The sequence below is a fragment of the Panthera tigris genome, chromosome B1 (genome assembly GCF_018350195.1).
Source record: "Panthera tigris isolate Pti1 chromosome B1, P.tigris_Pti1_mat1.1, whole genome shotgun sequence".
Lineage (NCBI taxonomy): Eukaryota > Metazoa > Chordata > Mammalia > Carnivora > Felidae > Panthera > Panthera tigris.
The window spans coordinates 116,066,776-116,084,367 of record NC_056663.1 but is presented as its reverse complement, the minus strand read 5'-3'; the positions used below and the strand labels follow the sequence as shown (position 1 = coordinate 116,084,367).

The 17,592-nt window shown below is 37.5% G+C and overlaps 1 protein-coding gene across 4 annotated transcripts in view; it reads left to right on the top strand.

The window, feature by feature from the left end:
* The window catches only part of NPNT (nephronectin), an 82,519-nt gene that overhangs the window by 31,671 nt on the left and 33,256 nt on the right, over window positions 1-17,592 (top strand). For 2 of the 4 annotated variants that reach the window (XM_042984083.1, XM_042984082.1), the window contains 6 exons: window positions 1,629-1,721; window positions 5,991-6,083; window positions 11,132-11,251; window positions 13,406-13,525; window positions 15,132-15,266; window positions 15,560-15,682. In XM_042984083.1, coding sequence (XP_042840017.1) covers window positions 1,629-1,721; window positions 5,991-6,083; window positions 11,132-11,251; window positions 13,406-13,525; window positions 15,132-15,266; window positions 15,560-15,682 — 684 coding nt within the window. The remainder of the gene's footprint in view (window positions 1-1,628; window positions 1,722-5,990; window positions 6,084-11,131; window positions 11,252-13,405; window positions 13,526-15,131; window positions 15,267-15,559; window positions 15,683-17,592) is intronic. The other 2 variants (XM_042984086.1, XM_042984084.1) reach the window with 1 other exon arrangement.

Here is a 17,592-nt window from a genome sequence, read left to right as displayed (position 1 = left end):
CCTTTCCTGTCACAAACAAATCATGCCTTTCACATGTCAACTAGACTTTCTAGTCCATCCCACATAACATCACCAGGTTAATATCCTTAGAATTTTTATTTTCATCAGGTAATTATCCTGATGATGATGATGATGATAAACTTCCAGAAACTTCCCATTTCCTGTAGATACAGTGTATTTTCCTCAGTCTGAAATTTAGGGAACATCATCATCTGATAGTACTCACCTGTGATGGTCTACGTCTCATTTTTCCATTGACATTAAGCTATCTCTTCACTGCCTCAAGTATCCCCTGAGTAAATGATAATTTATTTTGCTATATAACTCTCCTTACCTTGGAGAGTCTTCCCCTTCTCTGTCTACCCATGCTTTAAGAACCAACTCAAGTCTCTTCTGAGGCTTTTTGTACAAATCTCTGTGGATATGATTGTGTGATGATTTCTTCACAAATTTCATACATGCCACCCATTTTTCTTATAAACAAATGTTGCCCTAAATGAAGAGTGATTGTTTTGTCTTTTCATCTACATTGTTAGCTCTTTGAGACTAGTGACAATGCTATACAACGAGTTTTCTTCTATTTTAGCATCTCGCATAGCACTGTGCACAGATTGGGCGTAGAGCGATGTTTCTTAGTCTGGCACCATCACATTTTGGGTTGGATGATTTGTTTTTGTAGGGGACTATCTGAGCATTGTAGAGTGCTTAGAGCCTCCCTGTATTCTACCTGATAGATGCCAGTAGCACCCTCTCCCCAGTATGACAACCAAAAATGTCTCTTTATACCAAATGTTACATAGGGGACAAAGATAGCCTCAGGTGAGAATCACTGGTATAGAGGAAACAGAATAAATTCTGACCAGTGTCTTGGCAGAAATGGAAGACTGTAAAAAGCTTTGAGTGACGTTTTACAGCATTTTGGAATCTTGAGGAAAGACCAACTCAGTTGATGGAAGATAGTAATTGTAAAATAGAACTTCCTGTTTGCTGTGATAGACCACAGCAAGGGTGTAGGCAATTGCAACACACCTAGGGTTAAGAAAGATCAAGGTGAAGTGGATCTTAAGTTGAAGTTCCAGAAATACTGAATTTTTAGTTTTTACTTTATTTCAAGCCATTTCATATTAGAAATAGCATTTCCAATAAAATAGATATTATTTAATGAGAAATTTATCTGGATTTCATACATACCCAATATCTTTGGACTAAAAACTACTTTTGAAGCATTTTGGGGGGAATGAGTTTGAAATTACAGGTACCGGTTATTATAAAGTTGCAACTATTGACAATTATCAGTTGTGCTTATTCATAGTTTTACCTCTTTTTTTTTTTTTTTTTTTTTTTTTACTGCTTTAACATTATACTTAAGTTTAGGCAGTTTTTCAGACCCAAGCGATACACACACACACACACACACACACACACACACACACACACCCTACATGTATGTGAGAGTATTTAGTCTAACAGTGCTTACCACACTCAGACATAGTGAATTTATATATTTCTGCTATTCTGTTGTAAGTTCTTAGTCTTCTCTTTTATTATCAGACTACTATATGACATAGATGCTATACGGTTGATGTTCAACTGACCTAGAAGTAATGCATTAAATCCTCTCTTCACAGCTGTATGCCAACCACAGTGCAAACATGGTGAATGTATTGGACCCAACAAGTGCAAGTGCCATCCTGGATATGCTGGAAAAACCTGCAGTCAAGGTAGGAAAACAGACATAAATTACAATCACAAACCCCCTCTATTTCTGCCTAATATAAAAATTAGAGGTTCTCATGCCAAACCACTTTTCCACGACTGCTGTTTCTAAATGTGTGAGCTGCCATGTTCTGAAAGATAAAAATGTAATGTGAAATCTTAAAATGTATTGCATCAGAGGGCAATTAAAAGAATTTCATCCTCTTATTCATTGATACTAATTAAAATACACATTTAAAGAAGAGAAGCACAGCATCGGTAATGTAGAAGCCTTCCATTCTGCTCATCTTTGTTTCTCCACTAACTAGTTGGGAAGCTCTGGCTGATTTTTGGCCTCCTTGGACCCCTGTTAGATGAAACACCTTCAGTACTCAAAGTTAGGTAGGAGTTTGAGGTCCGTTCAAACTCTGAGCCCTTTCGTTTTTGAGATTAAATTCCGTTCAACTGTTACCAGATTGCAAAAGTTCCTCTGAGAAATAAAGATTTTGACTAATTTATTTTTGTTTTAAGTTGTTTATAAAAGCAGGTGTTTACTTAGCACCGTGCTCAGGTAGTTTACATATGTTATCTATTTTCATTATTACAGTGTCAGGAGGTAAAGTGTTATTTATGATAATTAAATGATAAATAATAGCTTATTGTTATTTTTCACTTAAAGAGATATCAGGGATATTAAGTATCTTGTCTAAGTTCACAGAATTAGTTGGTGAAAGATCCAGTATATGTCTGTTTAGGACTGTTGGCTATGTAAGAAAAGCTGGGGTTAGATTTCACCAGAGAGATACAAGGATAAGAGTCAATTTTTACTTATTTCTTAAATGTAAGTAATATGTTCTATCCTTTTTAGTGTTGAATGAAACAGTTACATGGGGCCTGTCTCATAGATAACTTACTTGACCTCATCAAATATGGAAATGATATTTTTGAAACACTCCTGTTCATCAATATCTGATACTCCTTGATATGCCTCATGTAAACTCGTGACTTATGGGCATAATTTCCACAACAGTACAGAAAAACTTATGTTTAAAAGTATATGTAATTATTCCTGAACTGTCAGAGGAAATCCATGCTAATGAAATGTGACATATCCAATGGTAGGAGAAGCTGTTATTCTAAAGTATGTTCTGTATTATCTGTTATTTGATTAACTTTTTTCCCAATGCTTCTTTTATGTCTTATAATATTTTTTAACTTGGAATTTACCAAACATACCTGGATAGTCTTTTTGAAGTAAGTAGAGTTTTTATGATCTCAGTTTACTCTTTTAAAAATCCATTTAATTTTCCTTCCGCAGTCTAAGTTTGCAAGTAGTGACATCTTCAGTTCTGATTATTGAATTCTCAATGTGTTCATCTTAGAGTTCCCACATGCTTCCTTTTTTAAAGTGGTGAACATAGACTATCAGAGGTTTCATCAATATGTCAGTACCATAAAACTTTGCTGTCCTGATGCCAGGAATTTATACAAAGGAGGTTATTATAAGAAGCCACTGTTGAGATTGCAGAGAAATTCATTTAAATTTATTTTCAGGAACTACATCAACTTTAATATGCTTCAAAGACACTGAAACTATTATTGTAACAAGGATTTATCTCTGGGTATCTCCTATTTTCAGAAAAACCAGTTTATCATGTACTTTTTACTGTAATACATACCTGTTTCTCTAAAGAAAAGTTGAAATTTACTGAGTTGAAATCTTGCCTCCTAAAACTATATTCCTTAGGGGAGAAGAGGATTTCATTAGTAGCAAAATGGGATTTTACACCCGCAAAAAATAGTGCGGACACTGAAAATGTAATTTCAAGTCCAATCTTGAATATAAAACCACAGCTTACAGTAAACATATGTTTTTGATTATCTCTTTCTTTGCCTTCCTTACCAAAAAAGCAATTGTGACAAGTTCCCAATGGCATGGTTTATGGTGTTTGAGAGCAAGAATCCTTTTTGGTCTCTGATTTCTAGATTCCTGAAAACTATTATTAAAATGACTTGCACACACTAAGTGCACATTAAATATTTGCTAAATGAATGATTGTTTCATATAATGGCTCTTGGTCCTGAACACCATACTTGTAAGGGCTCCATGCAGTTGTGCAGTTGCCCAGTCCAGCACTGTAGGCAGTCTCTGTGGGCTGAGAGCCCTCGTCAGGGTGAGAGGCAGCTGTGGAGGAGCTGGCTAAGTGGGAGAACTGTCCAGAGACACAAGGAAATGATATTAGAGCAAATTGTCTATATCTGTTACATAGCAAATTAATGTAGACTGTTTTTATCTGGCACATACATTTTAATAAACTGGCAAATATGCCTCAGAGATATTGGAACTCCCAACAGGTTTCTTTTTTCTTCAGGAGAAATGTCAAGAAGAGGTATATTTGAGATGATTTCATAGAACTGGAAATTAGCTTTTCATTGAAACTAGGTTTCTATGTAAGGCAAGTATTCGCTAAAAAATTTGTTGCAAGTTGTGTGATGTAAGAAATAACCTCCTGCAGACTTGATTGCTGGAGTGAACAGCTTGTATGAACGACAAGCATTTAGCAAGTGCTTTCAGAGCTACCTGGGGGCAGCCAGAATAGCAGGGCAAGCCCACTTTGCAACTGGTTTAATTTAACAGCCTTGTTGCAGGATTGATGTGAATCTGCTGTGGGTGGCTTGCTTTTCCCTCTGAGTCACTTCTGGATTTGTAATAGCTAGATCACATATAAAATCATAGGCTCGGCCTGATCATTAGCACATTCTATACGGCACATGGTACCTTTCACAGTAATGAAATGCTAATCCTAACTCTGGTTTGCTTTTCCTCCACCGTATTTTTCTGGTAATTTTTATTCATGCATACTCTTCTCCTCTTTGAGTCTCTGTACCCATACCAATTCTCTTTCCCCTCAGCCAAAAAATGATACTGTTATAGGTAATAATCTTTTTATAACTTTCCAATTAGGGAATGATTTTTATCATGTAATATGTCCTATCATTGCATATTTTCAGAAATGAAAGATCTGTGTTCTTGAATGCAAGAGGTGGGCCCCCTTACAACCAGAGCCATGGCTAGGGTTAGGGTTGGCAACCAGGAAGTGCCATGGGCAGAACCACCCACAGTGCAGCGATCTCCTGGAAGGGTTGAGTTGAGGGCACATGGTCAGGTATGGGTCAGGCTTAGGGTTTGGAATCAGGAGCCAGAAGATTGAATGGACCACGGTTAGGTAAGTTCTCCTGATCACCCCCTGCAGCCCCATCCTGGCCCTGGAAATGGTACCATGCAATTCTGGCTTATATTAAGGGCTTATAATAATTTCAGAAAAAACAGTTTATAAATATCAGTTCCTAATGTTTTGACAAAGTTTATGTTTCATATGTTGAATTCCTCACCCCAAGATCTAGTATCTCGTAGCACAGAACCAGACAGTACATTTTGGTGGCTTAGGTAAATCTGAAAGTTGATTGCCTTCCTTAGGACAACAGTCTACATGCTATACCCCTGTGTAGTAAGGTAATTCCAGATAGCCTTACTTTTTAAAAGATGTGTGGTTTCAACCCAGAAACCAGTGTTCATTTAATTTGGAATATTAACTGGTTATTAATAGTATGAAAGCCTTGAAACAGGATGCGATTGCCTTTTTGACTCTACTTTCGAGTTACTCATCTTATTTTGGTAAGTTAATAATGGCAAGAGTTAACCTCTTTTGTGGAAAGCTTACTGTATATTCCTACTAAGTGTGACCTAAATGTAACACGAGTTCTTACATGTGAATAACATTGGTGAACTGTCATGCTATTTATTTTAAAAAGCTCTATGCAAATCATAAATGTGTGCATAATTGTGGAGTATTTTAAACTATTGGACAACATAATAAGGAAAAGTCTTGATTGGACATTTAAGACTTCAGTGTCAGGTAGACTGTAATCAGTATTTGTATAATCGAGTTTTCTGTCTTTGTCAGTGACTACAATCAGGCTTTAAAAAATGACCATCTCTTTTTTAGTGGTTTCTCTAAAGATTGGTGTAGGAATGATGTATGTGTGTGTGCATGTGTGTAAAATGTACTTGTGTTCTTGGGAGGCAAGATGGCAGTGATAAATTTTAAGGAAAATAGAAATTAAAATTAAAAAACCAGAAGAACTAGAAACTGATTTTTAAAAAGCATGTACAGTATCCTTTTTGAAATCCACCAACTTTATGTAATTGTTTAATATATACTTATAAAGATTTTTAGGGCTAAAAATGACATCAGTTCAAAGTTGACTCTTATTACCTTCTTCCTGGTGTGAAGACGAACACTTCTACCCAACTCCTCTTGACCAAGGCAGTGAACAGCCTCTTTTCCAACCCCTGGATCATCAGGCCACAAGTTTACCTTCAAGGGGTGAGCGTGTATTATCTCAGGTGGTTTGCTCTCCCACCTGCACGGCTTCCTGCAGTTTCGTCACTTTTTGCAAATATCCTGAAGACTAGCCCCAGGAGTACCCAGCCTTCGGCATCCTGAGCATGTGAAGCAAGCAACAGGAATTGTCACCTGGTGCTGATTCTCTGTGCTCTAAAAAGCCTGGAGCCTCCACTGTCCTTTCACTGCATTAGAAATATCATTGCTTCTCTTCTTCTTTTCTGGGCTTCCGAATGTTTTCTGAAAGTCAAATGGCAAAATAATTTTAACAGGTGAAGTCAGGAATTCCAAAGCAACTGAGATTGGGATTTTGATGACTTTTGCTAAGTAGATTTCAGGAATGATGAAGTCCTCTCCCCTGCCACCATATCTGGAGAAGAGAGTTTTAGGTTACCTGGAAATCAAACCATACGTTATTAATTTCATTCTTTTGATGTACATTTTGTGATATTAGAAAGCCTAGGTTCTGGTTCAGTATAGCCTTTAAGTGGCTCTGTGATTATAAGCAAGTCATTTAGTGTGTCTCAGTCTTAGCAAACCAATTAGTAACGGGGAGAGAATTCTTGCCCTATTCACCTGTAGGGCTGGTGTGGGAACAGGCATACCAGAAATACTAATGTTTTCATTATGATGAAGTTTTGTACGAAAGTTTGGTGGCAGCATGATTTTACAGTTTTTCTTCTAAAAGACTGTATCCTTTACCCACTCCTAAATTTAGAAACTTAGAATGACTGAATTCAAATAGTTTAAATTATTAATTAGTTTCTCTCTGCTGATAGCAACTTAATGCACTTGTGTATCTTCTGCATAAAGAATTAGGGCAATAGAAGTAATTTCAATCATTGAGTTTTAAACAATGAAAGTTATGGCAGTTGAATGACATCTATTTGCCTATGACCTCCACGTTAGATAAAATGTAAAAGGTTAAATTTCTGAGACGTTGCCAAGTTTAAGGGTCAAAGAAGAAAAAAAAAGTCTAAATGTATTGAATGGAAGATTATTTTCCTTAAAATCCACTGGGTTATCTTATTCAGTGAATTTATTCTAGATTTTTTAGGCTATTTTTCAGTGTCTGCATGCTAACAAAATTTCTGATTCTTTTTTCCCTACAGTGTAATTATAATGCTGTGCAGCTTGCATTTTTGTTCTGGACTCTCTTCTTACTCTCCCCTCCACCCCCCCATCCTACCTTCCCAAGCTCCTGAATCCATCAACCTGCTTAAATATATGCCTCACTGTAATAGATGTGCTTTAAGAATGTATATGTGATAATTGAAGCATTTGAAATGTAAGTGGTTTAATTGTAAAGTGATGTCTTTTGATGTGATAAAATAGGTACATGACAGAATTAATTTTTTTATTGTAGAGTTTCCTTATAATTTATATTACAAACTTCTAGAGAAAGAACAGGATTAAAGTGAATTTAAGTAAATACACTAAAGTTTTCTTTCCTAGGTTCTTTTATCACCTTTAAAACTGATTTGAGAAAGTGTGATCATGTTCTTTATATTGTTCTACTTGTTAAATTTTTTTAACATTTATTTTTGAGAGACAGAGACAGAGTACAAGTGGGGGGGTGGGGCAGAGAGAGAGGTAGACACAGAATCCGAAGCAGGCTCCAGGCTCTGAGCTGTCAGCCCAGAGCCCAACGTGGGGCTCAAACTCACGAGCTGTGAGATGATGACCTGAGCCAAAGTCAGACGCTCAACTGACTGAGCAACCCAGGCGCCCTGTTCTACTTGTTATTATAGGAGAATTTGCTGCAAATTGGAAGTGGTGTTTTTGGATTTCTGACTTGATAGTAAGACATGTGTTACTAGGTCAGTAGTCTAAGAGGTTTTGGAAGCAGCACATATTAACTCAATTTTGTAAGGCATTTGGTCAATAAGAAAATAAAGCTATAATCATCATAAACTAGAAACCCTGAAGAAAATTGAGAAAAAAGAAGTTCATCACCAGGACACCAGATGCTTTTAATCTTTCGAAGCTCCCTGCTTTAGCAGAAGTCTGATATTTGGTAAATATTGATAACACGGATTATTGTGGAATTCTATTTCATAATTTCTGCAGTGGTTTTTGTAAGGGTCAGTGTGAAGTTTTTAGGACGCACATGCCTGTAGCAGATGGAGCAATGATGGCAGTCACTGGAGACATCGACACCAGCCAGCTGTCAGTGGGTATCAGCCACTCCATCACCAGCTGTTGGAGTACAGCTTTCTCAGATTGCTTTCAGCGTATTAGATATTTATGTGTCAATTTAATAATAGTGAAGTAGCCAACAAACGTCTCTGCGTTTACCCATTGAATGCTGCATGTTTATTTCCTCTTCCATATTAATTTCATACGGATTCCCAGGTGGGGGATTTGTTTTTGTTTGTTTTTGAATTATGACATCTTGTTTTTCACTTCCGTTCGGCTTCATGATTCTTAACCCAAGAGTACTCTTTTTCTCATGGGAAGGGAAGGATAGATTTGGACTGAAGACCACTGGCAGCCCCAGTCTGGATCATGAAAACTCTCATAGCAATCTTGAGGGGTCCTTTGTTGGTCAAGAGTGGAGCTGCCATAATAACTTGGCTTCAGCTTTAGTTCATGGACAGTGTCTAAAGAAATTTCCATCAGCATAAATATCCCTTGTATAAGCTGCTTAGAGCTGCAGACATCTGGCCAATTTCCATCAGGAACCCACAGAAGTTTCTGTGGCTCTTTAAAAATAAACCTAAGTGTTCTTAATTGACACATTTTATATCCATCAATAACTTTCCCTTGAAATATAGAACTCAGTCAATCTATGGCTTTATTGTACTGTTCGTTTTTTTTAAATGTTTATTTTTGAGAAAGAGAGAAAGAAAGTGGGGGGGGGGAGCAGAGAGATAGAGGTAGAGAGAGGAAGACACAGAATCTGAAGCAGGCTCCAGGCTCTGAGCTGTCTGCACAGAGCCCAAAGCGGGGCTTGAACTCAAGAACTGCAAGATCATGACCTGAGCTGAAGTGTGATGCTTAACTGACTGAGTCACCCAGGCACCCCTCTACTGTTCTGTTTTATATTTGCTTAGTGCAAAAAATATTTAAAACACAAAGCCTTTCTCTAACAATGTGCTCAGATTTAAATACTATTTAAATTTTTATTTTAAATGTTTTCATTTATTTATTTTGAAGAGGGGGCAGAGAGAGAGAGAGAGAGAGAGAGAGAGAGAGAGAGAGAGAGAGAGAGAATCCCAAGCAGATTTCCATGCTGTCAGCACAGAGCCCGATGGAGGGCTGGGTCTCTCAAACCGTGAGATCATGACCTGAGCCAAAACCAAGAATCAGACATTTAACCCACTGAGATACCCAGGTGCCCCTAAATACTATTTAATACCAACCAGGAACTTATCAAATCCAGGTGCGAAACTGCAGGGATGTATGGATATATTGGGAATGATAATTAACTTCTCTTAGAACATGAGAAAAGATTCCCTGACTCTAATTTTTAGTAAATACTGAAATACAAGTTAGAAGAATATTAGAGGTGGAGTGAATTTCTTTCTCTTTCTTCCTTTATTTAAAATTTTTACTTCATGTAACAGAGAAGTCAAATTTTTGGTTGATACTATAATCTGCAAAGCACCTGCCTTGAGGAAATTTAAAAAATATATATTTTAAAATATTCTGTTTTGAATGCCCTTGACCGGGCATGAGACAATAAAGTAGAAAACTGAAGAAAGCATGGGAGATGATGAAGGTATCTGGTTTCCTTATTTAACCTTCCTAGGCTTTGCCCAGCTGGGGACCCGCTCACTGTCGTGTTAACGTTAGAAAAAAGACCATGTTTGAAAGTTAGTAAGATATGAAAACATTTGTAGATGTAACAACTATTAGGTGGTTTTAAAAGCAGTGTAATTTGGTGGTTTAATTAAATGAAAGCTATAAATTACCAGTAAACGAGCAGATCAGATTTAAATTCGATTAGATTAAAACACCTTGTCACTAGATATACCTGTATTTCTGATTTGATGACATGGATTAATAGATAATTTATCTTGTCAGGTGCTTATGCTGATAGTTCCAGACACAGTAAACATGTGGTCGTATTTATTTTTAATGAAGTCTGTATTTTGGGCATTAGTATTTCACTTTGTCACTATGAGTTTTATGTTCACTTGAAGCAATATTCAACTTGGGCTAGAAAATTCTTACAATGTGAAGTTTATTAATTTTACGTTGATATTTAAATGGACGAACCTAAAATACATAGTAGTCCACCACGTATCATCCAGTAGTATTTCCATATACGTTTCTTAACTGCCCAATGAAAACATGTTGGAGGGTAGGATTTTTTGTTTATTTTGTGACCTGAATACATCAGTAAAGCAGAAAACTGAAATTTCTTCTTTAATCTGAGATCAGTGTGTAGAGAATCTGTAAAACTGAACAAGAGAAAAACCACACTAGTGATCACTGTAATTCATGGAGCTCTTATCCTCTGAAAATAGAGCTTTCCTTTGGAAAGGCCAAAGCAGTCTCATGTTTTAAAATCTGTATACTTCCTGTAAACTAAGAAAGGCTCACAGAGTATCTTTTAAAACAGAAAGAGATTGAAAGAGCAAGATCACATAGTCAGAAGTGAAGCTGGTAGTAAACCTAGATATTTGGAGGATATTGGAGTCAGGTACGTGGTAGGCACCTCTACCCATGAGGTGGATAGTCGTCTGCTCTTTCTAGGGATGATAAGGTAGGCACGTGTCTGTGAGGAGAATTTTTCAAATTGTCCTTTGTGGACAAGTACTCTAATCAAAGTTCCAGAAATTCACACAGCCCTCTCATTGTTATAAGGTCATTTCTGATGGAAAGTTCTTGGTCACCCCTAGTGTAAAATTAACCTTAAAATTAAGATGGCGTAAAGAAGCTCTATCTCTTATGGAAATTACTGGTTACAGTAGCTTGACCTTCTTTTCTCATTTATTCTTTAATATAGAGAGGTATTTTAAATGGTTTATATTAGTGTTGAGGTTTTCTCATTTTGTTGCATCAACCCCCATTCTTTCCAGATCTAAATGAGTGTGGCCTGAAGCCGCGACCCTGCAAGCACAGGTGCATGAACACTTACGGCAGCTACAAGTGCTACTGTCTCAATGGATATATGCTCATGCCAGATGGGTCCTGCTCAAGTATGTCAAGAATCTTAACTGTTTTAGAAGTGCTCTGGCTTGATTTCACATGGTGCTCCGATAGGGTGTGTGAAAATAGCCTCCCAGGCTGTCCTAACCAGGATGTGAGCATGTATTTATATGTGTGCCTAAAGAATGGAAAATCAAAATAAAAATTGCCCTTTTACGTGTCTAGCATTATTTTACCATGGGTGTCCACGTTAAACTGATTTGGAAGTGGTATTTAGAACAAGAATCGTAAACTTAAATGTGTTTTCTAATGTTTTTTCCCCAACACATTTTTGCCTGTCTTCTAGCTGGGCAAAGAACTGCTCTAGCCGGAAAAGGAGCATTCGTACCTATGTGAGGACTGTGTTGCTGTTCACAAGGACAGACACTAAACTGTTAAATGGTAGAGAATCCATCAGAGGACCCAATAATGCTTGATTGAGTATAAACCATTCATAAATACCTTCTCACTTCACGTTTACATTTCTTTATAGTCGTCTAAAGACTAAGATATCCCTTTTCTAAAAAACAAAATCTACTTCAACTGAAAAAAAATGATTACAGTAACATGAAAGTAGACTTCATGTCTTTGTGAGAAAGAAACGTATCATGTTTTCATACTATCATTTGGATGTGTTTGTAAGATGGACAATGCCCCGAAGGCTGTAGGCTGAACATTGAATTGAGATGGTGTTTATATAATACCATAATGACAATGATATATATAATGACAATTGATGACTTGATTTTCATTTTTACTGAGTTACCTGTTAAATTAGCTAATTATAAATTAGTTAATTACCTGTTATCTCTCTTGAACTGGGTTACATTTTATTAGAAAAGTTGAGCTAATCTTAGTTAGCATTGCAGATTTAGCATGGAACCTTTAGAATTCGGTGAATTCATGTTTAATACTATGTGGCAGTGATGCTGGAATCCTCCAACATTGTACACCTCAGTGGGATGTTTTATGTTCCTAGAAAAATTTAGTGGGAAATTGAGAAAGTTAATTGGATGTTTTAGTTAAGACTGGCATTTAGCATGAGTAATCTGGAAAATTACCTCAATCTTCCACTTTTCCTTGGCCACTGGAAAAATTTCCAGATAATCTACGTGAGGTAAAGTTTTATATTTGTCTTTTAATTTTTAATTTTTTATTTTTTATTATTTTTTTCATATATGAAATTTATTGTCACATTGGTTTCCATACAACACCCAGTGCTCATCCCAAAAGATGCCCTCTTCAATGCCCATCACCTACCCTACCCTCCCTCCTACCCCCCATCAACCCTCAGTTCTCAGTTTTTAAGAGTCTCTTATGCTTTGGCTCTCTCCCACTCTAACCTCTTTGGGGTTTTTTTTTTTTTTCCCCTTTTCCCTCCCCCATGGGTTTCTGTTAAGTTTCTCAGGATCCACATAAGAGTGAAAGCATATGGTATCTGTCTTTCTCTGTATGACTTATTTCACTTAGCATAACACTCTCCAGTTCCATCCATGTTGCTACAAAAGGCCATATTTCATTTTTTCTCATTGCCACGTAGTATTCCATTGTGTATATAAACCACAATTTCTTTATCCATTCATCAGTTGATGGACATTTAGGCTCTTTCCACAATTTGGCTATTGTTGAGAGTGCTGCTATAAACATTGGGGTACAAGTGCCCCTATGCATCAGTACTCCTGTATCCCTTGGGTAAATCCCTAGCAGTGCTACTGCTGGGTCATAAGGTAAGTCTATTTTTAATTTTTTGAGGAACCTCCACACTGTTTTCCAGAGTGGCTGCACCAGTTTGCACTTCTCCACATCCTCTCCAGCATCTATAGTCTCCTGATTTGTTCATTTTGGCCACTCTGACTGGTGTGAGGTGATATCTGAGTGTGGTTTTGATTTGTATTTCCCTGATGAGCGATGTTGAGCATCTTTTGTCTTTTAATTTTTGAAATGCATTAAAGGTCTTCCTCAGATGATAACAGAGCTGGTTCACTTCTTAATCTTCTTGATCCCTGGGGGAGTAAGGTCTTTCTGTCCCTCTGTTTTCGACTGTCTTTAGACTGTTGGATAATTGAGGCCTTTTTGTCTTCATTGTTGATTCAGTGTCAAGTTAAAAAAACAGTCATAGAATTTGTCCTCTGCCTCTCTGAGTCAGCCAGTCACACTCTTTCCAGGTGCCCTGACGTGCTCCATGGCAAACTGTCAGTATGGCTGTGATGTTGTCAAAGGACAGATACGGTGCCAGTGCCCCTCTCCTGGCCTACAGCTGGCTCCTGATGGGAGGACCTGTATGGGTGAGTTGTAAAATCAAGCGTCTCTGTCAGCAGCCTCTCTAGGATAAAAGGACAAAGGGAAAGGTGATGGAGTAAGGAAACGAGGCAGTTACCTACATCAGGCAATTAGCTATCCTTCAGAAGATAGCACATGTCTCAGGAGAGGACCTCTCTCTATGAATGGAGAATGGACACCTTATTTCCCTAAAAATGAGGGACGGGGGGAAGCTTCGGGCAGAGGAAACCACATGTGCAAAGACTTTCAAGTTTAAGAGAGCACAATATTCAGGAAAAGCAAAGGAGCTCAGTGTTTCTAGAATGTTAAGAAGGAATGAGTGATAAAGCTGAATAGGTAGGCAGGGATAGGTTATATATGCTGTGCTAAAGGGTTAGATTTTTTTCTTGTAAATTAGGAAAACAGTATAGGATTGTGGTTAGCCGTCTGGGCTTTGATTTCAAACCTAGCTCTGCTGTGTGCCTGATATGTAGCCTTAGGCAAAAGACTTCCTTTCTTCGAGCTTGAATCTCCTCATCTTTAAAATGGGAGTAAAGCCATGTAGAATCATTATAAGGATTGAATGGGATTATATATGCGAAGAGCTGAGCAGAGTACTTAGCATGTAACACGCTCTCAATGAATAGAGGTATTGAGTGATTCCAGAGAGATTTATTAAGTACTTTCTATATTTCAGGCGCTGTGCCAAGTGTTAGGATATATAGTAGGGGACACGGCAGACAAGATTTTGGTCCTCACAAAGCTGATAGTCTAATGGGAAGACAGAAAAGAAACAAATATCCAACAAAATTACAAACAATACTAAATGTTAATATGAGGTATTAAGAGAAAACCATAAAAGGTCTATTTTAGAAAATAATGGTAGAAATGGTGCAGGGCACTGCACTGGAAGAAGAGAGGCTGGCCTGTGTGAGGTTTAAAAAGAAAGAAGGCCAATGTGGCTTCAGGACAGAGTGAGCGTGAGGGGCAGTGGCTTGCGTTACAGCTGGTGAGGTACATAAGGACTACATAGTTATTGCAGGGTGATCACAGACATTGTGAGGAATGAGGATTTAACTTAAGCAAGTGGAAACAGTTGAGGAGTCTTAAGCATGGTAATATCCCAATTTTATGTTTTAATAAAAGATTTTGACAGTTGAGAGGGAGTGCTCTGGAGGGGGTAAGATTGGCAGGGAAAACACTGGTTCCGAGGCTCTTGCAACAGTCTAACCGAGAAGATTGCAGCTTGGACTAGGGTAGAGGTAGTGGGTGAAGAGAAGACTAGATGAGTTCCGATCACTTTTTAGAGGCAGAATTAACTGGGCCTGATGATTTGAGGTTATGGGAAATAGGGTTGTCAAGGATGCTTCCTGTTTCCAGTTGGAGCAACTAGTGGATACAGGTGCAATCTCTGCTGAGCTATGGTGCGAGAGCAGGACAGCTTTGGTCAGGAGGATGCATGGAAATTTGGAGGTGTGGAATTTATGGTGCCTGTCAGGGCAACCAGCTGGATAACATTTATGATGAGCCACTCTGTTCCAGGCAGCTGTGTGCGGACATTTATTTTAAAATCGATCGCATCTGAACATGGCGATGCTGCTCCTCTGAGACGCAATTGATTTATGTTTCTAGATGTTGATGAATGTGCCACCGGGAGAGTGTCCTGCCCTAGATTTAGGCAGTGTGTCAACACTTTTGGGAGCTACATCTGCAAGTGTCATAAAGGCTTCGACCTCATGTACATTGCAGGCAAATACCAATGTCACGGTAATGAGCCCTGACCGTCATTTTGTTTTGTTTCTTCCTGTGGTGCGGAAAGCTTTCTTAACTGGGGCGGTGATTGGGATGTTAGACGCAGGGGAGGGTACCGGCCTTACATTAAGCAGAAGTCCAGTTCAACCACTGGTAGTCCTGGATGTCCATGTGCTTTATTTCTCCCGTGTATCTGCTGATTTTACACAGACCTTTCAAAAAAATTTTTTTGGAGATTCTATATAGTTTTGCAGCCATCATACTCCTCTCCCGGATAAACTCCCTTCTTTTCCCACTTCCTGATGCAGATATAGATGAATGTTCCCTTGGTCAGTATCAGTGCAGCCGCTTCGCTCGATGTTACAACTTGCACGGGTCCTACAAGTGTAAATGTAAAGATGGATACCAGGGCGATGGACTGAGTTGTGTGTGTAAGTAGTGTTTATCTCCCACCTTTAAATTCTAGCAGGATATATGGAATTGTACAAAGGCAGTTATTGGGGAAGATGAGGAACTAGATTAATTATCAAGAAAGTATCATTTTTATAGCTAATAATATAGTCTATTTTCTGCAATCAAATCACTTTACTCAGGTATTTAAAAAAATTAATGACTCAGTAATACATTCTTTTTTTTAATGTTTATTTATTTTGAGAGAGAGAGAGGGAGAGAGAGAGAGAGAGAGAGAGAGAGAACAGGAGCAGAGGAGGGGTCAGAGAGAGGAGAGAGAGAATCCCAAGCAGGCTCTGCACTGTCAGTACAGAATCACAATGGGGTTTGATCCCATGAACCATGAGATCATGACCTGAGCTGAAATCAAGAGTCAGACACTTAACTGACTGAGCCACCCAGGCACCCCAACGCAGTAATACATTCTAATCTTAAAAGCATTCAATTCCTGGGCTAAAACTTCTCAATAGCCTCTGTTTGGCTGGCAAGAAATTATGGAGCTCTCTCTGAAAATCAGATATTGTTATAATCAGAAATAAAAGTTTGTCATTAACATTAGATTATGACAGGAAGAAAATATGAATATATTCTACGTCTTTTGTTCCTCTGTTTTATGTCTCCAAATTCTATTAAAAAATCATTCTGATATTTATTTACTCTAAATTTAGAACTGTTTTTGCTTTTTAAATTCTTACAAGTTCTGCTTGGAGTATGGCTATGTTAGTTGATAAACATGAAAAAAATAACCTCCAAGATGCAAGTTTTACAAATCAAAGACCATAATTTTGTATATAGTTCATGTGACAATAGATAATTTTTAAATTTTTGGAGTAAAATATTTACTGAAAATCATGAGCCATAAAATCATGGGGATTAAGGGATTTTTGAAGGGTCATGTAGTCATACTCCCAGCCTGGAATGAGTGTATCATTCCAGGAAGATTAACTATTAATTCCTTTTGGTGAAGATAAGCACAAAAAAAAAAAAAAAAGATTCCACAGATAATCACAGTGACCTCTGAATTTTTTTAAGTGATAGTATAAATTAGTAAGGGGGAAAGCAAACCAAGTTTAAAAATATACAGAACATTTAATGAAAACATTTTGCATGAAAACAGATGAACATATGGGAAGGGGTAGGAAGAGAAGAGAGGAAAACTAACCACAAGAGATTCTTAGTAATAGAGAATAAACTGAAGGTTGATGGAGGGAAGTGGGTGGGGGAATGGGCTAGGTGGGTGATGGGTACCAAGGAGGGCACTTGTGATGAGCACTGGGTGTCGTATGTAAGTGTTGAATCACTTAAATCTACTCCTGAAACCAGTACTGCCCTGTATGTTAACTAAAACTTAAATAAAAATAAAGGAAGGAAGGAAGGAAAGAAGGAAGGAAGGAAAGAAGGAAGAAAATGTTTTGCATGAGTTGAATTTATATAGAGTATGGAAAAGTATTAGTCTTTAGACAGTTTGAAACACGATTTTATTATATGGGTGTGCCATAGGGACACTTAACATAGACTCTCAATATACATTTCTCATATTTTAAAAAACTTAGAATGTTTCTGCATTTAAAAAAATCTCAGTGATGTCTATTTCCATTTTACAGAGACTTGAAATTCTTTGTGTTTTAAATAATACATATCCGTTACAGAAATACCAATATAACTTCTGCATATATCTGCAGGATGGATATATGTGTGTATGAATACATATGTATATATCAAATACATATACACACAGTTGTTATTTGGAAAACAGTATGACTTACAGTAAGGGAATATTCTAAATGTGAAAAGTAAGCCTAGTTGGCATTAGATATTCTAATGTGTTTTTCACAATTTGATTCCAAAACTGACCTTTTTAAAAAATATTTATTTATTTTGAAAGAGAGTG